Source organism: Herpailurus yagouaroundi, unplaced genomic scaffold (genome assembly GCF_014898765.1).
Source record: "Herpailurus yagouaroundi ecotype Mexico unplaced genomic scaffold, PumYag 355, whole genome shotgun sequence".
NCBI lineage: Eukaryota > Metazoa > Chordata > Mammalia > Carnivora > Felidae > Herpailurus > Herpailurus yagouaroundi.
In genome coordinates, this window is record NW_024412572.1 from 6,835,599 (window position 1) to 6,858,303 (window position 22,705).

Here is a 22,705-nt window from a genome sequence, read left to right on the forward strand (position 1 = left end):
ATTTATTTATTTATTTATTTATTTATTTATTTATTTATTTATTTATTTTAAATGTTTTATTTATTTTTGAGAGAGAGAGAGAGAGAGAGACAGAGTGTGAGTGGAGAAGGAGCAGAGAGAGAGGGAGACACAGAATCCAAAGCAGGCTCCAGGCTCTGAGCTGTCAGCACAGAGCCCAAGGCGGGGCTTGAACTCACTAGCCATGAAATCATGACCTGAGCTGAAGTCAGACAACTCAACTGACTGAGCACCCAGGTGCCCCCAGAATACACTTTATTTACTTTACTTTTTTTTGTTTTTAATTTACATCCAAGTTTGTTAGCATATAGTGCAACAATGATTTCAGGAATATATTCCTTAAGGCCCCTTACATATTTAGCCCATCCCCCCTCCCACAACCCCTCCAGTAACCCTCTGTTTGTTCTCCATATTTAAGAGTCTCTTATGTTTTGTCCCTCTCCCTGTTTTCCTATTATTTTTGCTTCCCTTCCCTAATATTCATCTGTTTGTATCTTTTTTTTTTTTAATTTTTTTTTTCAACGTTTATTTATTTTTGGGACAGAGAGAGATAGAGCATGAACGGGGGAGGGGCAGAGAGAGAGGGAGACACAGAATCGGAAACAGGCTCCAGGCTCTGAGCCATCAGCCCAGAGCCCGATGCGGGGCTCGAACTCCCGGACCGCGAGATTGTGACCTGGCTGAAGTCGGACGCTTAACCGACTGCGCCACCCAGGCGCCCCCATCTGTTTGTATCTTAAAGTCCTAATATGAGTTAAGTCATATGGTATTTGTCTTTCTCTGACTGATTTCCCTTAGCATAATACCCTCTAGTTCCATCCACGTAGTTGCAAATGGCAAGATTCTCTATTCTTTTGAATGGAGTTTAATACTCCATTGTGTGTGTGTGTGTGTGTGTGTGTGTGTGTGTGTATAGCACACATGTATACACACACACACACACACACACACACACACACACCACATCTTCTTTATTCATTCATCCATGGATGGACATTTGAGCTCTTTCCATACTTTGGCTATTGTTGATAGTGCTGCTATAAACATTGGCGTGCATGTGTCCCTTTGAAATAGCATACCTGTATCCCTTGGATAAATACCTAGTAGTGCAATTGCTGGGTTGTAGGGTAGTTCTATTTTTAATTTTTTGAGGTACCTCCATACTGTTTACCAGAGTGGCTGCACCAGTTTGCATTTCCACAGAATAGACTTGGAAGCAAAGTCTGTAACAGGAGATGAAGAAAGACAGTATATAGTAATAAAGAGGACAAAAAGATACAACAATGGTAAATATTTATGCAACCAATATGGGAGCACCCAAATACATAAAACAGTTAATAACAAACATGAAGGAACTTACTACACGACTAGTAGGTGACTTCTAACACCCCACTTAAATCAATGGACAGATCATCCAAACAGAAAATCAACAAAGAAATGGTTGCTTCATTTTTAATCTTTTTTTGAAGTTTATTTATTTTGTGAGAGAGAGTGGGAGAGCATGTGCACTGAGTGAGCAGGGGAGGGGAGAGAGAAACGGAGAGAGAGTATCTCTGTGCTGACAGCGCAGAGGCCGATGCGGAGCCTGATCTCACAGACTAGGAGATCACGATCTGAGCTGAAATCAAGAGCAGGACGCTTAACCAACTGAGCCATCCAGGTGCCCCTAAAAATGATGGCTTTAAATGACACACTGGGCCAGATAGATCTAACAGATACATTCAGAACATTCCATCCTAAAATGACAGAATGCATATTCTTTTGAAGGGTACATGGAACATTGTCCAGAATAGATAACATATTAGGCCATAAAACAAGCTTTAACAAAATTTAAAAGGTTGAAGATATATCATGCATCTGTTCTGCCCACGATGCTATGAAACCAGACATCAACCACAAGCAAAAAATTTGGAAAGAGCACAAATACATGGAGGTTAAATAACATGATACTAAACAATAAAAACTCTCAATAAAGTAGGTTTAGAGGGACCATACCTCAACATAATAAAGGCCATATATGAAAAAGTCACAGTGAACATCATACTCAATGGTGAAAAACTGAAAGCTTTCCCCTAAGGTCAGTAACAAGACAAGGGAGTCCTTTCTTATCACTTTTATTCAACACAGTACTGGGTCCTAGCCACAGCAATCAGATAAGAAAAAGTAATAAAAAGCATCCAAATTGGCAAAGAAGAAAGAAAACTTTCACTACTTGCAGATGGCATGATATCATATATAGAAAACCTGAAAGACTCCCCGTCCCACCACCAAAACTGCTAGAACTGATAATTCAGTAAAGTCACAGGATACAAAATCAATCTACAGAAAACTGTTAATTTCTATGCAGTGATAATGAAGCAGCAGAAAGACAAATTAAGAAAAACAATCATAATTGTACCCCAAATTATAAAATACCTAGAAATAAACTTAACCAAAGAAGTGAAAGACCTGTGCTCTGAAAACTGTAAAACACTGATGAAGGAAATTGAAGAGGACACAAGAAATGGAAAGACATTCCATGCTCATGGATTGGAAGAACAAATATTGTGGAAATGTCCATATTGCTTAAAGCAATCTACAGATTTAATGCAACACCTATCAAAATACTAATGGCATTTTTCACAGAACTGAACAAACAGTTCTAAAATTTGTATGGAAACAAAATGTCCCCATATAGCCAAAGCGGTCCTACAAAAAAACAAAAAGCAAAAAACAAAAACAAAACTTGAGGTATCACAAGATTTTAAGTTATTATAAAGTTGTTGTAGTCAAAACAGTATGGTACTGACACAAAAAATGATTCATGGAACAGAATTAAAAGAAAATAAACACACAATTATATGGTCAATTAATGTTCTGCAAAGGAGGCAAGAATATGCAATGGGAACAGGACAGTCTCTTCAACAAATGGTTTTGGGAAGACTGGAGAGCTACATGCAAAATAATGAAAAGTGGGCCACTTTCTTACACCACACACAAAAATAAATTCAAAATTGATTAAAGACCTCAGTGTGAGACTTGAAACCATAAAAATCTTGGAAGAGAACACAGACAGTAATTTCTCTGACACTGGCTATAGCAACATTTTTCTAGATATGTCTCCTCAGACAAGGGAAATAAAAGCAAAAATAAACTATTGAGACTATATCACAATAAAAACCTTCTGCACAGAGAAGGAAACAGTCAACAAAACTAAAAGGTAACCTGTGGAATGGGAGAAGATATTTGCAAATGACATATCAGATAAAGGGTTAGTATCCAAAATATGTAAAAAACGTATGCAACTCAATAGCTCAAAAAGCAAATAATCCAATTAAAGAATAGGCAGAAGACATGAACAGACGTTTCTCCAAAGAAGGTATACAGATGGTCATTACACATGAAAAGATGCTCAGCATCACTCATCAGGGGAATGCCAATCATACCTCACATCTGTCAGAAAGACTAAATCAAAAACAAGAAACAGTGTTGATGAAGATGTGGGGAAAAAGGAGCCCTCATGCACTGTTGGTGGGAATACAAACGGGTACAGCCACTGTGGAAAGTAGTTTGGAGGTTTCTCAAAAAATTAAAAGTAGAAGTCCTCTATGATCTGCTAATCACACTACTGGGTATTTACCCAAAGAATACAAACACACTAACTTGAAAGGATATACACAGCCCTATGTTTATTGCAGCATCATTTACTATAGCTAAAATATGGAAGCAGCCCAAGTGTCCATCAGTAGATGAATGGATAAAAAAGATGTATATATTATGTAACAGAATGTTATTCAGCCATAAAAAACAATGAAATCTTGCCATTTGCAATGACATGGATTGAGCTAGAGACTATAATGTTAAGTGAAATAAGTCAGTCAGAGAAAGACAAATACCATATGATTTCACTCATGTGGAACTTAAGAAACAAAACACATGAGCAAGGAAGAAAAATAAGATATAGACAAACCAAGAAACAGACTTTAAACTATAGAGAACAAACTGATGAATACCAGATGGGAGGTGGTGGGGGGATGGGTGCAGTTGGTGATAGGGATTAAGAGTACACTTATAATGTTGAACACTGACTAATGTATAGAATTGTTGAATCACTATATTTTACACTTTAAACTAATATAACACTATGTTAAAAATTATTTCCTTTTTTTTGGTTTAGATATCTTAGTTTAAACAAGTAGGTTTATTTAACATGCAAATTTTTCCCTGTAATATGTGGATCAAAGAATTTGTTATGAAAATCTGTCAAGAAAAACAATTATATAGGGGCACATTGGTGGCTCAGGTGGCTAAGCATCCGACTTCGGCTCAGGTCCTGATCTCATGGTTTGGTTCTTGGATTCAAGCCCTACATCAGGCTCTGTGCTTACAGCTCAGAGCCTGGAGCATGCTTTGGATTCTGTGTCTGCCTCTCTCTCTGCCCTTCCCCCACTCATGCTCTGTCTTGGTCTCTCAAAAATAAATAAATCATAAAAAAGTTAAAAAAATTGATATAGGCATGTATTCCAGTTCATATATTGTTTAAAAATGCTTTAAATATTAGTAATCAATAGGTATCTCGACATTTTCAAATACTTGATACTAAAAGGAAACCTTGTGTGTTTGTTTATTTTTGCAATAAATATGAATAGGATAGGGAAACTGTTAAAACTGTTGATTATTGTTGCTTTCAAGTTTTCAGGGTCCTCATGTCAAAGATGATTTTATAGGAATCTTTGAGATCAAAATTTTAGTATTAAGATTAAAGTAGTTTCCTGTTGTGAGGATTCTCAGAGAAAGATGTCATTTTCAGATGAAGGGTGAGAGGAAGAGAGAAATTAGAATTCTTCCCAATCTCTTTTTCTTTTCTCATTTTTTTCTTTCAGAGACAGAAGGTTCTATGGGTAGGATGTATGTGTGTTTTTAAAGAATTCTCATGCCTCAGAATGAAGGCATTCTGCTCTGCCTTCCATTCTCCAGCTTCATAATGAAAAACTTTGAGAATACTCTGTTTTTTCCTTATGGGTGGAATTGAATACATAATCATTTGGCTTTTTGCTCTTTTTGTTTGTTTGTTTGTTTTTTTCAAATAGCAACTCCTTCCATTTCTACCAAAAGTTTCTTCCTAGGAAAGTGGTTATATGAGTAATGAAAGTGTTGTATGATTAATGACTCTATAGGTATGAAAATTCTAGGCTTGATATTTGTACCCTTTCATCATCTGTGTTATGCAGCTTGTTGTATATTAAATTAAAAAAGCTAAATGACTGGTAAAGTTAAAGAACACACTCTGCTACCTAGCAGTTCCATCACATGTGTACAAGGAGATAGATATACATGCATTTAGTTTAATAGTGAGAAGGTGGAAAAATACCTGACTCTTCCTCAGTAGGCCAGTGGACAAATTGGTATTTACTCATAATATGGAATATAGGTACAAAATCCCTTCCTCCAAAATACTAAGGTCAGATGTATTTTGAAATTTAGATTCTTCCAGGTTTTGAGGGGTAATCCAGTGCATATTACATTTGTGTTGGGCAGCACTAAGTATCCAACATACTAATAATGTATCTGTGGTGGAACTTGGGAGTATTCACATTAAATGAGAATAAAGAAATGGTTCATAGTCTCAGCAATTGAGGGCTTGTTGGATCATATGGTAGTTTTCGTTTTTTTTTTTGTGGAACTTCATACTGTTTTCCATAGCATAGTGGTTGCTCCAGTTTTCGTTCTCAGTCACATTAAGTTGAGTAACAAAACAAAGTTGCAAAGAGAAGCATGTACAGATGACATCATTTATGTGAATTATAAACAAGTAATTGTGTGTGTGTGTGTGTGTGTGTGTGAGAGAGAGAGAGAGAGAGAGAGAGAGGGAGATCTGAAGAAAATAAGGCAAATTGTTGATGGTGATTTCCTTACTTTGTTGCATGTTTGAATGAATCTTTATAACCCTAAGCTTCTGTCTTTTTCTCTTTTACCTTTTTAAGAATGTATGGCTACCACTGAATTAGGTGATAGAGCATCCTACAAAGCATGTTTAGAACTGGAAAAGTTCTTAAATTTCCTAAATTACTGTCCTTTTAAGTGAAGTCATTACTAGTTGTTAAATTATCTTGAATATTTATTTTTTCCTTTTCAAACCTGTATCTTTTTCGTTTTTAATGTTTTTTTTTTGAGTGTAGTGTACATACAGGAAATACTCCAGCATCATAATTCTATGAATTTTGACAAATGCCAATACCTTATAAAGACACAACATTATCATCATCCATAAAGTTCGTCGCACCCTTTCCTGGTTAGTATCCTGCCCTCCAACAAATAGTGTTCTAATTTCTTTCACCTTAGATTAGTCTTGCCTGTTGTAGAACTTCGTATAAATGGAATTATCTAGTCTGTACTCTGTTGTGTTTGGCTTCTTTTCAGTGTGTTGTTTTTACATTATCCATGTTTAATGTATCGACAGTTATTCTTTTTAACATTGAGTAGTTTTCTTTATATGGATGTTGCATAATCAGTTTATACATTCTCTAGTGTTTGGCTATTCTGAATGAAGCTGTTGTCAACATTTTTATACACATGTGCTTGTGGCCATGTTTTTATTTCTCTTGAGGAGATATCTAGGAGTATAGTTGCTGGGTCATAGGATAGATGTATGTTTAATTTTATGAGGAACTGGCAGACTAATCTCCAGAGCATTGATGTAATTTCACATTCTGGTTGTTTCACATGTTTGCTAACATTTGGTGTTGTTTAAATTTTAGCTATTCCAGTGGGTGTGTGGTGGTGTCTCATTCTGTTTTAATTTTCATTTTCCTAATTACTTAGTGATATTAGTTTTTCATTTCCACATTGGCTAGTTGTAGATTTCCAAAGTATTTTTCACTCATTTTTAAAATTTTAAGTTGTTTATTTTTATTTGTGAGTTTCAGGAGTTGTTTATATATTCAGGACACAAGTCCTTTGACAGTATTTTTCCCAGTATGTGGCCTATCAATTTATTTTTATAATGATCACTTTGAGAAAAATTTTGATAAAATTCTATTTTGATTAAGTCCAGTGTATCAGTTTGTTTGTTTATTTATTTATTTTTAATGCTTGTTTATTTTTGAGACAGAGAGACAGAGCATGAGCAGGGGAGGGACAGAGAGAGAGGGAGACACAGAAGCAGGCTCCAGGCTCTGAGCCGGCAGCACAGAGCCTGACATGGGGCTCGAACTCATGAACAGCAAGATCATGATCTGAGCCGAAGTTGGATGCTTAACTGACTGAGCCACGCAGGAGCCCCTGTCAGTTTTTAATTATACCAAGTGTGCTTTCTAACATAGATATCTCAATATCTTTTATTTAAAAGTATGCAGGGAGATGAAGTGATGGTGAAGATCACTTCAAATGCAAATATGATGTGGTAAGTAAACTCCTTGCAAATATGGGTGCAGGAGTTAAATAGTTGAAAATAATGGTCACAAATACATTTATTGGGGCTTGTATGATAGAATTGGTGAGAGTCAGGAAAGCAAATTTATTTTCCTTTTAAATACCCCATGAAGATTCCATCTGGTGTTCTTATTTGCTCTTAACAGTGCCGCTGAATCATGAAGCAGTCTTTAATACTATCTCTTTATTACCTAAATTCATTTCTGTTTATTAATTTTTCAAAAAATTTTGATTAATTACTAAAGATTTCTTTTATCTGCTTAACATTTTTACAGAAGCATGTGCAAGGGTCTTAGACATACCTTGTTTGATGATTGCCATGGAAATTATTAAAGGATTGTGTACAATAAATATTTATATTTATATCTCAGTTACTTTCAGGGAAGATTCAAGATTTTATCTATAAAAGCATCATAGTTTTGTTGTTGTTGTTCATGTTTTTATCCCCAGGTGCCTTTTTGTTCTTATCAAGCTTCTCTTTCTGTCTCTTTTTAATTACACTTCTAAAACATTTGTGTAGAGAAATGCAGCTAAATTTTACATGTTGATCTTACGTTTACCAGGTTGCTGAACTCTTAATGATATAGATGTCTCGTCTGTAATTTCTTCTGAATTTTCATCATATAATCTTTGTATAATGACTGTTTCTTCTTTTCTAATTCTTCTACCCTTTATTGTCTTCTCATCTTACTACACTTGTTCTTAGTATTTCTAGAACAAATTACAGTAGTGGACTATGGCAGTCTCTCAGTTGCCTGTATTCAGTTTCATTCTGATTTGCTTAATAGCTAGATTTGATTTTTATAGGAAAGCACGTTTAATAAAAATATAAGTATTGAAATAAGATATGAATAATTTTGGTTGGTTTGCTCTGGTTTACTAATGTTCTCTGTATATGTTTTACGTAATTTTCTCCAGACAGAATTAATTTTACAAGGAATTTTGTTTGGCTTCATCTCATTTTGAAATTTTTTGGTGATTGTGTATGTCAAAACATCTTAAACAGTAGTACTGTTTAAATGAATGCTTTTCTCTAAGACTGTAAGGTTATGATCTTTTTGTACCTTCAATATCAGTCTTCCTTGCTTCTCTTCCTCTGGGGGAAAAGGTGGGGGAAGGAGAGCGAAATTCTATAGTTTCTGATAAGCTGTGGGTACACAGTGACTTCATTGTTGACATAGCTCTGTGGGACAGACATTAGACCCTGTCAGCTTTACGTTGTGTGCAGCTGAATGTCAGCAGGGACTCCCTTCAGATGGCCAAGTTTCTTGCCTTCTGTGTGTATTCATTCAGCAAAATCTATTCTCCAAAGCAGCATTGCCAAGATTATATCACTTTCATAGCTGATTGGCATCACTTAACTCTTTGTTCTTTACTCTTCTTTCTTTTTGATTCATATACCAGTATTTCTGTGACCAAGATTGGGGATTTCATTTACCTTTGTTTCAGGTGTTTGAAACTGTTGGGCTGTAGAGAATGAAGAAAGAAGTGAGTTTGATACTTGAAATGCTGCTGGAATGAACACTATCTTTTTTGGTTGCTTATAGTTCTGCCATTGCATTGTTACTGCTGAGTGTTCTCAAGTTAAATACAATGGAAGTGGTTGTCCTAGGATCTCTTTGCTGGTCGATTTTACTTTGAAGATTTTTTTTTTTTTCAGTTATTTTGATGTCATTTATAGTGAAATGAATCTCTTCAATCCTGATATTGCTTAGCATAATATTTTTACCATTGTAATTTCTGGTTTGGGATACTGTCCTTTCTTTCTGTACTTCATTCACCAATTCCTTCTTTCCTCTTTCTGTCTTTCTTTTAGAATAAAAGGACAAGTAGGATTAAACTGGGAGTGAAAGAGGGAAAGGGCAGAGGAGATCACATAAGTAGAAGTTAAGGGGTAAATAATAAATAATATGGTGCTTGGGTATCTAAAAGCAATTTGGAAATTCTAGGACTTGTACTAAAAGCAGTTTATTGTTACTTGAATTGTTGATTATCTCTGAGGTCATAAAATATTAAATGTACAGTTGACCTTTGAGGAATGTGGGGATTAGGGGCACTGTCCTCTGCACAGTTGAAAATTTGCATGTAACTTTTGACTCTCCCTCACCGCCCCGCCGCCCCCCCCCCCCATTAACGGTTAATAGCCTACTATTGACTGGAAGCCTTACTGATAACATAGAGTCAGTTAACACATATTTTGTATGTTGTTATGTATTATATACTGTATTCTTACAATAAAGCAAGCTAGATGAAAAGAAAGTGTTATTAAGAAAATCATGAGGTCCCCTAAAAAAAAAAAAAGAAAGAAAATCATGAGGAGGAGATAATGTATTTACTGTACTGTTTATTGAAAATAATATGTGTGTAAATGGACCCATGCTGTTCAGACCCATGTTGTTCATTCAAGGGTCAACTTATTTTGATAGCATTTTCATTTATTCTTTAACTTCCATTCTGGGTTGTACTAGCATAAAGATAGAGGTTCTACGTTTTTCCTGGATTCAGTAGTGGAGAGAGTAGTTGGTAGAATTCTGGTATAATTGCTTGTTCATTATCTTCACTCTTTGTCTTTTTTTAGAAGAGAATGAGCGTAACATAAGGGTAATTTAATTAACCATTTGAATTCTGGTGTGTTGTATCTTAATCTGAGAACTTGGGTTTGGTTAATAGTTGATAGTTTACAGTATACTTTGCTGCACAGAAAATAAATCCTTGTAATCAACTGAAAGAATAGTAGACTGATGATTATAAGAAATGAATTACCTTAGAGGCTTTTCCTCAGTCTCTGAGGTTTAGACTGGTTAAATTTCTCACCGACTTCCTTCTAAAGTGATAGAAATTAAAATACTTTCTTTTCATATTAAAGATTCACGAGTCTAGCTCATAGTGATCTCTGATAGGTTCTTAAGCTTCATTTGAATATCTTGTATGTAGAATTAAGTGCCTTACATGTATGTGTCTCATTTCTGTCTTGAATATTCTTAACTTTTTAAAAAAAATGTTTATTTATTTTTGAGAGAAGGAGAGAGAGAGTGTGAGCTGGGGAGGGGCAGAGAGGGAGACAGAGGTTCCAAAGCAGGTCCTGTGTAGCAGAGAGTCCAATGCGGGGCTCAAACCCATGAACCAACCATGAGATCATGACCTGAGCCAAAGCCAGGCACCCAACTGACTGAGCCACCCAGGCTTGAATATTATTCTTAATCTAAAATTTAGAATAGGGTGTAGTGCTGATGAGTAACTATTATGTTCTTTTTTTTAACTATTATGTTTTATCAATTTGTAAGCTTTATTTTTGGATAAGAACTCCATGTGCTTTGTATAGTACTAAAACTATGAAAGATTCCTGTTGACGTTGATTATCTGAAAATGCTTCTCTTTGCTTTGGATCAAACATGAATAAATCCAGAGACACCTGGCTGGCTTAGTCAGTGGAGCATGTGACTCTTGATCTCAGGGTTGTGGGTTTGAGCCCCACGTTGAGTATAGAGATTATTTTATTAAAAAAAAACCATGAATAAATCCAGAGTATATATTTAAAATTTTTTATTAGGATTGTGTTTCGTATTTTGGATAGTTTTTATTTAAGATAGCATTTTTAAAAATGTTTTATTCATTTTTTGAGAGAGAGAGAGAGAACGAGTAGGAGAGGGGTAGAGAGAGACAGAGACACAGAATCCAAAGCAGGTTCCAGGCTCTGAGCTGTCAGCATAGAGCTTGACTCAGGTTTTGAACCAATGAACCCTAAGATTATGAACTGAGCCGAAGTCAGACCTTTAACCTAGTGAGCCACCTAGGCACCCCTAAGATAGAATTTTTTGTGTTAGTTGGTAAAGAATTGTTACAGAATATGAGTTAATCATTGTATTATAGGGGAAAGATACAGCTTTCCAGGGACTTGATTTGCATGTTCTACTAGCTGTTACTTTCAAAATAATTTCTCAAAATTTGTTTTTCTCAATCTTTCATCAAAAACTTATTGAGCACTTAATATACTGAGCACTGTGCTGTACCTCATAGTAAAGAGATGACAACCGTTAAAGTCCTAGAAAGTTTTTATTGAAGACAGAGACAAATATATTTCAGATTAGTCTGGTAAGTGCTGTTGTTAGGGATATAGTAATGTAGCGGTACAGATCAGAACCTCAAATGGCCTGAGGAAGCTGTAAGCTTGACTCAGATGACTTCAGTAAGAATTATTATGGGCTCTTTTGCATCTTACATTAATGAAATTTACTTAATATATACATTTACATGTTTCAGAATAAATTGTTCTTGATTTAACATAATAGGGTGCAATACTGGTATTTTTTATTTTTTTAAAATGTTTATTTTTTTGGGGGGGACAGAGAGAGGAAGACAGAATCCAAAGCAGGCTCTGCACTGTCAGGGGAGAGCCTGATGTGGGGCTCGAACTCATAAACTGTGAGATCATGACCTGAGCCGAAGTCAGAAACTCTACCACGTGAGCCACCCAGGCACCCCTATACTTGTATTTTTTTTTAACTGGTCATCTTGACACATAGTTCATGGAGTTCTCTGTGATATATTGTTTGAAATGATGATCACTTTTTGTATCCATAATACAGTAGTCTCTCCTTTGCATCGTTTCGTTTCCTGTGGTTTCAGTTACTGGTGGTCACCTGTGGTCTGGAAGCAGACCTCATTTTTCCTTCTGACTTTCTTGTTAGAAGGTCCCTTGTAGCCTAACACTGCTTCACAATGCCTACCTCGTTCACCTCACTTCATTTTAGTCATGTAGGCATTTTATCATGTCACATCATCATCATCAGAAGGTTGAGTACAGAATATGAGATTATTTTAAGGGAGAGACACCACATCCTCATAAATTTTTATTAGTATACTGTTATGTTCTATTTTATTTTAGCTTTGTTGTTAATCTTTTACTATGCCTAATCTATAAATTTTATCATAGGTATGTATGTATAGGAAAAAACATAGTATATATGGGATTTGGTACCATGCACAGTTTTAGGCATCCATTGGAGGTCTTGGAACATATTCCCTGTAGATAAAGAGGGGACTACTGTATTCTTTTTTTCTAACTAAAAATAGCTCTAGACTACAAAATTCTGTCAATTTAGAAATCAGGATAAACTGGACCAAAGCATTCTGTTATTCCAAGAAATTAATGATTATTTTTGGGAAGTTATGCCTTAGAGGAGCTTCTGATATTTATCTAAAATATGTTATATGAAGGGCTGTGGTGATTTTTTGGCCATTTTTTTCAGATGTATTATTTTCCTAATAGAAGTCATAGTCTCTGTCGGAGATTTAAAAATTTTCATTTCTGTTGTTCACAATACTCTGTCATTTCATTGAGGCACAGTGTCATATAATAATAGCACAATCCAGGGCGCCTGGGTGGCGCAGTCGGTTAAGCGTCCGACTTCAGCCAGGTCACGATCTCGCGGTCCGTGAGTTCGAGCCCCGCGTCAGGCTCTGGGCTGATGGCTCAGAGCCTGGAGCCTGTTTCCGATTCTGTGTCTCCCTCTCTCTCTGCCCCTCCCCCATTCATGCTCTGTCTCTCTCTGTCCCAAAAATAAATAAACGTTGGAAAAAAAATTAAAAAAAAAAATAATAGCACAATCCTTGGATTAAATTTTAAGCAGTTACTGGGGCACATGGATGGCTCAGTCGGTTGAGTGTCTGACTTTGGCTCAGGTCATGATCTAATGGTTTGTGGGTTCAAGCCCCACTTCAGGCTCTGTGCTGACAGCTCAGAGCCTGGAGCTGCTTCAGATTCTGTGTCTCACTCTCTCTCTGCCCCTCCCCTGCTTGCGCTCTGTCTCTGTCTCTCTCAAAAATAAACATTAAACAAAAAAACAATTAAAAAAATTCAAGCAGTTACTTTTCCAGGCTTTCCAGATCACCTGAATGTCAGAGTGAAAGTGGTAGACTACTGAGTGTTGGTATAACATTTGGAATATCAGAAGTCGGAGACCATTTGGAGAATGTCATGAGGCAGAATTCCCAATTAGAAATTCTCCTAATGTCTTACAACTGAGGTCTTCCCACTAAATTCAGTATGTCTTTTTTTTTTGGTTGATCATTATAAATGTCTATGGGATGTATAGGTTTGCTCAGTTTATCATCTGTATGAATATGCTGGAGAAACAGTAGCATAGTTTCTTAGCCTGTTGCTTCTTTCTTCTCCCAAGGAATTTGGCAAGAATTTTTGTAAAGTAAAGCTAGCTTGAATGTAGCCTAAAGTGGGGATTTATTTCAGTGGAGAAAATTGCTGTGTACCTTTCTAGGCTACCAGTCAGACCATCATTTTATTTCTATTTTGTAGATAAATGGGTGCAAGCAGAGCTGAAATTATAACATTAATGGTTATAATTTCTATATTGTCAAAATAATTGCCATGCCAGATTTAATCAAATTGTAAATGCTAAAGTATATGTGAGGCTATTAGCTGTAGTCAACACCTGTTTCTCCTAACCTGAATGAATTGGTGATGAATGTCCAAAAAAGGAGGAACAGTTGTACCTACCAATCAGTTTCATTGTTGAATTTAACTTCTGATACTACCCTCACTCAGGCTTTAACTGGGTTTTTTGACTTTCAGATATAAAGAAGGAAAATAGAATTGATAATAAGCTCTAGAGAATTACTAGCATTTTGACACATCTTTTCATTAAAGATTTTGAAGTTCAACAACTGTTAAGAATCTTTACAATGTGATGCTGAAAGTTAAATGCATTTAAAAAAATCCTATTCCTGAATTAAAATATCTGATAGTCTTATTATAAATTTATTCTTGGTAAGAAAAAAGCAGTGGTTTTCAAAAGTTTGAAGATTACCAGAATTGAAAATTCACTACTTGCTAAGCCTAATAGGAAAACTAGAAATTATGAAATAAACAGTTGATGTGTTTGCACTGAAAGAAAAAAAATCTCTATGATAGTCACCATAAAATTTGTTAGAAGAAAAATGATGGACTTGGAAATATATTTGTAACATACACAGTAGGCAAAAGGTTATTTTCCTAAGTGGATTAGGAAAATTAAAAAATGGGCAAAGAACAAGGACAGATGAGTAACAAAGGAAGGAATACAAAGTGCCAGTAGATATGTGAATAGGTATTTAGCTGTGCTTATAATCAAAGAAATGCCAGAAAAAGAAAATACCTACAGTTTTCAAATATATGGGGAAGTGGCGACTCCCAGATATTGTTTGGTGGAAGTTTAAATGTGTCAGACCCTTTTAGAGATAATTTTTAATATATAATCAAAATTACAATTGCATATCCTCCAATTCAGCAATTCCCCTTTTAAAATTTATCCCCAGTAAAAATTTGGATACATGTACAAAGATATACATATGAAGGTGCCTGTTGTAATAGTGAAAACAGAACCAACCTAAATATTTATCAATAGTCATAAATAATTTAATATCCATAAATTGGAATTTTATGGCAGGTATCATTTTTCCTCATTTTCTTTATTACTGTAAAATACATCTTACATCTACCATCTTAGCTACTTTTCAAGTGTATCGTTCGTTGGCGTAAAGTACATTATGTTGTGCAAACATTGCCACCATCCATCTCCAGAACTCTTTTCATCCTGTAAAACTATACCTGTTAGTGACTTCCCATCCCTCCCCAACCCCTGCTTTTTCCAGGCTTTGGCAGCCACTGTTGTTCTTTCTGCTTCATATGTTTGACTAATCTAGATACCTCGTGTTAAGTGGAATCATATAATAGTTGTCTTTTGTGGTTTAGTTAGCATTATCCTCAAGTTTCATCCATGTTGTAGCATGTCAGAATTTCATTCTTTTTTAAGTTTGAAAAGTATTGTAAGCACTTTTAAAAATTTGTTTTTTATTTTATTTTTATATTATTTTTTAATTTTATCTATTTCTGAAAGAGAGAGTGCAAGCAGGGTAGGGGCAGAGAGAGAGAGGGAGACCCAGAATCTGGAGCAGGCTCTAGGCTCCGAGCTGTCAGCAGAGAGCCTGATGTGGGATGCAAACCCAAGAACTGTGAGAACATGACCTGAGCTTAACCAACTGAGCCACCCAGCCACCCTTTTTAAATTGAAAAATATTTTTTTAAAATGTTTTTTTATTTTTGAGAGAGAGACCGAGTACAGGCAGGGGAGGGGCAGAGACAGAGGGAGACACAGAATATGAAGCAGGCTCTGGGCTCCTGTCAGCACAGAGCCTGATGCAGGGCTTGAACCCATGAACTGGGTGATCATGACCTGAGCCAAAGTTGAATGCTTAACTGACTGAACCACTCAGGTACCCCTAAATTTAATTTTTGAGTGGGGTAGCACATCTATTTCATTCAAATTTAAGAGGAAGGTTGGGAGGAGGGAAGATGGGAAGTGATTGCTAATAGGCCTGAGATTTCACCAAGGGGTGATGGAAGTGTTCTAGAATTAGATATGTGTGTTTGATGTACAACTTTTAATATGTTGAAAACTGAATTATACACTTAAAACAGGTGAACTTTATTATATGTGAGTTATATTTCAATAAAGCTGTTACTAAGAAGATTTCAATGTCAATTATACTTCAATTAAAAATTTCTGGAGGAATAAAAAAATTTCAAGAGGAATAGAATAAATTTCTAATAAAGTGTTCTTATAAGTTGTCCTTCAGCTATTCTAGTTTTACTTTTTAAAAAATTTTTTCTTGTGTGACTTTCCAGAAATATTTTTATTTCTTAAGAATATTTTATTTTTTACTTACAGTAGATAGTAAATATTATTCCCTTTCTTTAACAAAAGTGGTAGTAAATTGAACACGGTTTTCTGTACCCAAGCAATTATCTCTGAAATCTGTTTCTCTTATTTTTAAGTAAAAAAGGTGGTTTTTGTTGTTGTTGTTTTTTTAATTACAAAAGGATTACATGGTTAGCTAGTACAAAAAAGTATGAAGAAAAAATGTAAAAGCTATTCATACCCAGAGATAGTCATTGGTAATTAATTGCTTGTATCCTTTTAGACTTTACTCTAGATGTATATACACTTTTAAAAATTAGATTGAGATCATCCTATACTTAGTCTTGTGTGGTCTGCTTTTTTACACTTAAAACAGTATATTGTGATGATAGATTTAAATCACTAAATACCAATCTATACTGTTGTCGTTATTTTTTTTAACGTTTATTTATTTTTGAGAGACAGAGCATGAGCAGGAGAGGGGCAGGGAGAGAGGGAGATACAGAATCAGAAGCAGGCTCCAGGCTCCGAGCTATCAGCACAGAGCCTGATGCGGGGCTTGAACCACGAACTGTGAGATCTTGACTTGACCAAAGTTGGATACTTAACCGACTGAGCCATCCAGGTGCCCCTACATTGTTATTTTTTATGGATGTATAGTATTAAATTATGTGGACATTTCTCATTTACTGTAACTCATCACCTATTAATATCTATTTAGGTTGTTTCTAATTTTGTCACTATTATAAATAAGAATAAGTATCTTTGTACATACATCTTTGTATCCTTGCCAGATCATTTATTTGAGATATTTACTATGCTGCTATTTTGTAGTCTGCCAGAATTTTTCAACAATGTATGTTTTATAATCTGCAAAGATTTCCATGATATTATTAAAATCTCTGTGAAAAAATTGTGCAGGTATATAAATCCTTATTTTAAATATGAGGAATCTGAAATGCAGAAAGTGGCATTGTATCCAAAATTGCATAGCAGTTAGTGTGAGAGCTGGAACTAAAAGTCATGTCTTCTGATTGTGGGTTAGTGTTCTTTCCACTATGGCATACTGCCAGTCTTTAAACCTTTAATACAAAGAGTGATTTTTGTTGTTGTTGTTTCTTCATTTCTAAAAATATGAATCTTGTGAATACTTTTAGATTCTTTGTCTAACGTGCTGGAAATTTTCCATTCAGATTAAAGGTTCATATACCTTCATTAGGTGTACAGGCTGAAGATATGCTGTCTCAAACATTTTGTAATTTAACTGCATTAACATCTTTGTTTAATTACTCACCTATATTATTATCCTTCCCTGTATGGAAAGCTCACATGGTGAGGTATTTCCCCATCCCCCTGGTTTTTTTTTAAAGTTTAAAAAAAAACTTATTTATTTTGACGGGGTGGGGGGGGCGGGGGAGGGTGGCGGAAGAGTGTGAGCAGGGGAGGGGCAGAGAGAGAGAATCCCAAGCAGGCTCTGTGCTGTCAGTGCTGAGCCTGACACTAGGCTTGAACTCACAAACTGTGAGATCAAGACCTGAGCAGAGATAGAGTCAGAGCTTAACCAACTGAGCCACCCAGGCACTCCTTCTCCTCCCCTTATGAAAGCTTCAAGTTACGTTATTTTCTTCAGGTAGTACTAGTTTCTGTGGGCTGGGAAAATTCCTTTGATTTCAATGACAGGTCCATCATTAACTGTGTGAGCTTGGGCAAGTTACTTAAATCTCTAGATTTAAAAAGACCTGACAGACTTTGGCTCAGGTCATGATCTCGCAGTTCTTAAGTTTGAGCCCCATATCAGGCTCTGTGCTGACAGTTTGGAGATAGGAGTTTGTAGATTCTGTGTCTCCTTCTCTCTCTCTGCCCCTCCCCTGCTGGCTTGCATGCTCTCTCATTCTCTTTCTCTCTCAAAAATAAACAGTAGTGGGCACCTGGGTGGCTCAGTCGGTTGGGTGTCTGACTTCGGCTCAGGTCATGATCTCACATCTTGTGAGTCCAAGCCCCGTGTCGGACACTGTGCTGACAACTCAGAGCCTGGAGCCTGCGTCTGATTCTGTTGTCTCCCTCTCTGTCTGATCCTCCCCCACTTGCACTCTTTCTCTCTCTCAAAAATAAATAAACATTAAAAAATATTAAAAAAAAAATAAACAGCGAAAAATCTCCAAGACTAGTGTCATCATCGGTAAGAATAATAATAATAATTAGTAAAAAAGTAGTAAAAAAATTAATAGTACACATGTCATGAAGATTAAATGAATCAACACATAAAAAGTGTGTGGCATGTAGATGCTACTCATTAAATGTTAGTATTATTTAATGTGTAAACTTACTTAAAAAGTCATTTTGTATTTTGACATCCTTTGTATTATTTGGTGAAACTTTTGTATGATGTGTTTGTATTCCTATAGATTTCCCCTTTCTCCTCCCCTCCCTTTTAGTTCTGTGAATATTTCTGTTAATTTTGAACAATGCCTTTATTTTGTCATGGCTTATGCAAAGTGAAGTTCTGCCATACTTCTCTTGTTTCCTTTTGGGAGTAATACAGGTTAAATTATTGACATTTTATAGATTATCTCAATCATATTTTAAGACAGTGTAAAATAACATGAATTCTAATTTGTTAAATTCAAGTTCTGAGAGCCCTGGTAGCTACTTTCTGACTTTCCCAGTCTGCTTTATTTTTTCTTCTTGAGGAGGGAAGCTGACTTGGGGTTTTCTGTTTTGTCTTGGTTCTAGCACATGCAAATGACAATCCAGGCTCTCCAGGATGAATTGCGGATCCAGAGGGACCTGAACCAGCTGTTTCAGCAAGATAGTAGCAGTAGGACTGGTGAACCTTTTGTGGCAGAGCTGACAGAGGAGAACTTTCAGAGGTTACATGCTGAGCATGAGCGGCAGGCCAAAGAGCTGTTTCTTCTTCGAAAGACTTTGGAGGAAATGGAGTTGCGTATTGAGACTCAGAAGCAAACCCTAAATGCTCGGGATGAATCCATCAAGAAACTTCTGGAGATGTTGCAGAGCAAAGGACTTTCTGCTAAGGCTACTGAAGAAGATCATGAGAGAACAAGACGACTGGCAGAGGCAGAGATGCACGTCCACCACCTAGAAAGCCTTTTGGAGCAGAAGGAAAAAGAGAACAGTATGTTGAGAGAGGTGAGTGCTTTTTCAGTTTTCTTGACTTACTGATTGTCTCTCCCACCCCGCATTAGTCAGCGTCTTGGCTTAGATAAATTTACATACTCCATTGAGTTAGCCCGAAGGGAATTTCTTCTTTGATATTTAAGTGCTTCACTGATTTCTGATTTGCTCTCTTGTATGAGATGGCATTGACTAGTATGTATACTGGCTTGATAAATTTCTGGAGCTTTCTGTCCCCCGCCCCCAATCTGGTTTCTGTAGACGCATTTTATTGCTAGAGGGACACAGAATTTTCTTAGTTTGTTACTCATCTCTTGATTTGTTCATAGAGACACACACAGCAAAAACAGAATCAGATTACCTAATTATTGTTTAATTTTAGAATATTATTAAGAGAAAAAGTGTTTACCTCAGTTTAGATGTGCTTGTATAGTCCTTGGTAGTAGTAATGGATGTTTGCTCTGTGGTTGCCATAGAAACTTGCCTTGCTCTAAAAGATATGTAATAAAAATCATTTGCTGCCATGGAGGCACAGTGAGAAAGAATGATATAGAGCACACTGTCAGTTATTTTTTATAGAGGAAACTCAGACTTAAGCTGGCCACTGTGACTGTTGATAATCTTTCACTTTTCTAGGTAATGATTCATTTTAAGAAAACATAAATGAAAAATACATCTTCCTTTGAATTAAAAAAAATTGACAGCTGTAATTCTCTATATGTGGCCAGAGACTTCAGATAACTTTCCCATTTGGATAGGGAAAAAAAATCACAGAATTGTGTTACTGTTAGTCTGAATGAAGTATGAGGAAAGGAATTAAAAGCATGGAATATTCCCAAAGCAGCAAAATAGTAACTGTAAAAGGATACTTCTATATTTCTAGTTCTATAACTTCTCCTTTTGTTGTAAGGAATATGAAATATTTACAGTGAGGACATTTTACTTTTGATAAAGAGGAAATTCAGTGTTTTTTAAAAACATGATTTTATTACATAGTAAATTCATGGTAGCTTATTGTAGTAAAATTAGCAAAAACTTAAAATCCCAGGTATCATTACCTACTGATAACTGTTATGCATATGTTTCCAGTCATTTTTATTATGTATACATTCCTTCTGCATTAAAAAAATTATTTATTTATTTATTGTGAGAGAGGGGCAGAGAGAAAGAGAGAACCCCAAACAGACCTCTTGCTGCCAGCACAGAGCCTGATGCAGGGCTTGATCTCACAACCGTGAGATCATGACCTGAGCCCAAATCAAGACTCGGATGCTTTACTGACTGAGCCACCCAGCTTGCCACCCTTCTGTATTTCTTTCTCTTAAAAAAGATAGAATACTGTACATTAGTATTGTCTAATAGAAGTTTCTGTGATGATGGAAATGTTCTGTATCTGCTTTGTTCATTATGGTAGCCACTAGTCACATATGGTTATGGAGCTCTTGAATTGTAGCTAGTGTGACTGAGGAACTGACTTAAATTTTATTTCACTATAACTAATCTGGAATTAAATTTAATTAATCAAATTTAAATTTAAGTATCTATGTGCAGCTTGTGGCTTCTGTGTTAGTGTAGGTATGCATAATGTAATGTCACATGCTTTTCTTGATAATGTATTTGACCATCTTTTGTCAGGTATATGTAGAGTTTTGTAATTTCAGATGAATTTATACCGTTTGATTGAATATTGAAAATTTAGACCACTATTTTTCAGTAGTATAAAACTGCTGTGCTGAATATCCTTAACCATATATCTCTGTACATTAATTTTTTTCTTTAGGATAAATTCCTAGAAATGAATTTGCTTGAAAGGTGTGTACATTTTTGAAACTGAATAATCTCATCTTCCAGAGTGATTGGACCAGTTTATCTTCCTAGCGGTGTATATAAGATGTTGTTAGGATTAATCAGCAGCTATGTACATTTTAGGCTCTTCAAATTATCAGACTGTAATATTTTAGGAAATTTTCAGTCAACTGGTATGTTACAGGCATATCCTGAGTTTGTTTCAATTTACATTAAAGACTTTATATTTTAATGAGATTACTTAGAGCCTGGCCATAGACTTTTGTTAGAGAAGTTGTAATAATCTCACACAGCATGCAGCCTGAAATGTTTCCCAGCATCATGAATTTTGAATGTTATGTTTTTAGTGCTTCTGTTCTGAGTGTTTCAAGCTATGCCCATTTATTTATTTGAAAGCATTTTAAATTGAAGTATAGTTGACACAGAACATTACATTAATTTTAAGTGTACAGTATAGTGATTTAACACCTCTGTACATTGTGCTGTACTCCCTACAGGTATAGCTACCATCTGTCACCATACAGTGCTAGAACAGTACCAGTGACTATATTTCTTGTGCTCTCCTTTTATCCCTGTGACTTATTCATTCTGTATCTCCCACTCCTCTTTACCCATTTTGCCTATCCTTCAACACATCTCCCCTCTTGCAGTTTGTCCTCTATAGACTCTTTCTGCTTTTTGTTAATTTATTTTGTGTTTTAGATTACACATATAAGTGAAATATATGGTATTTGTCTCTTTCACTTATTTCACTTAGCATAATACCCTCTAAGTCCATCCATGTTGTCGTAAGTGGCTAGATTGTATTCTTTTTTTATTATGCCTATTTACTTTTGAGTTTTGGAGTTAATAAATGGTGAACAGTTAAGGAGTGTGAAAAGCTACATTGTTACTCTGGCAGAGAACAGAGATGTGGTGAATTTGAAAAAGTGGTAGAAAAAAACATGAATATAAGACTGATTTTTCAACTAACAAGCTCTACAAAATCAAGTCCCACTTACGTACATAGTGTGGAAGAAATATAGGTAGGCCTTATCAATCATACCAACACACAATTCTAGTTGCTGTTAGTAACATAGCATCATCTTACAGGAAAACACAGTCTTACAAATTAAAATTACTTAAGAGCAGGTGGAAATGATTGTTTCAGAAACAAATGTTTAGAATTCTAGTTCTCTTTTCTGTTTCTCCTATTTACCTTCAAGACTTAGACCAAATTTTAGTTCTTTGAAGTTTTCCTTGTGTAGCTGTATACTTAAATGTAGATGAACCAATCCTATGATAGTATATTTATATTTACCTGTATGTTTCTTCATTGTTTGCTTTATTTTTTGCATCAAAGATACATTTTTTAAATATTTTATTATATATATATATATATTAAATATTTTTACTTATTTTTGAGAGAGAGAGAGAGAGAGAGAGAGAGAGCATGATGGGGGGGAGGGCAGATAGAGAGAGGGAGACACAGAATCTGAACCAGGCTCCAGGCTCCAACCTGTCAGCACAGAGCCTGATCCTGGGCTCAAACTCATGAACTGTGAGATCATGACCTGAGCTGAAGTCAGACACTTAACTGAGCCACCCAGGTGCCCCTAAAGGTTTTATTTTTAAGTAATCTTTATACCCAACATAGGGTTCGA

General features: G+C 35.6%; 1 protein-coding gene across 13 annotated transcripts in view; it reads left to right on the forward strand.

The window, feature by feature from the left end:
• The window catches only part of ERC1 (ELKS/RAB6-interacting/CAST family member 1), a 520,536-nt gene that overhangs the window by 78,691 nt on the left and 419,140 nt on the right, over positions 1-22,705 (forward strand). For all 13 annotated transcript variants that reach the window (XM_040462885.1, XM_040462876.1, XM_040462881.1 and 10 more), the window contains exon 3: positions 18,855-19,271. In XM_040462885.1, coding sequence (XP_040318819.1) covers positions 18,855-19,271 — 417 coding nt within the window. The remainder of the gene's footprint in view (positions 1-18,854; positions 19,272-22,705) is intronic.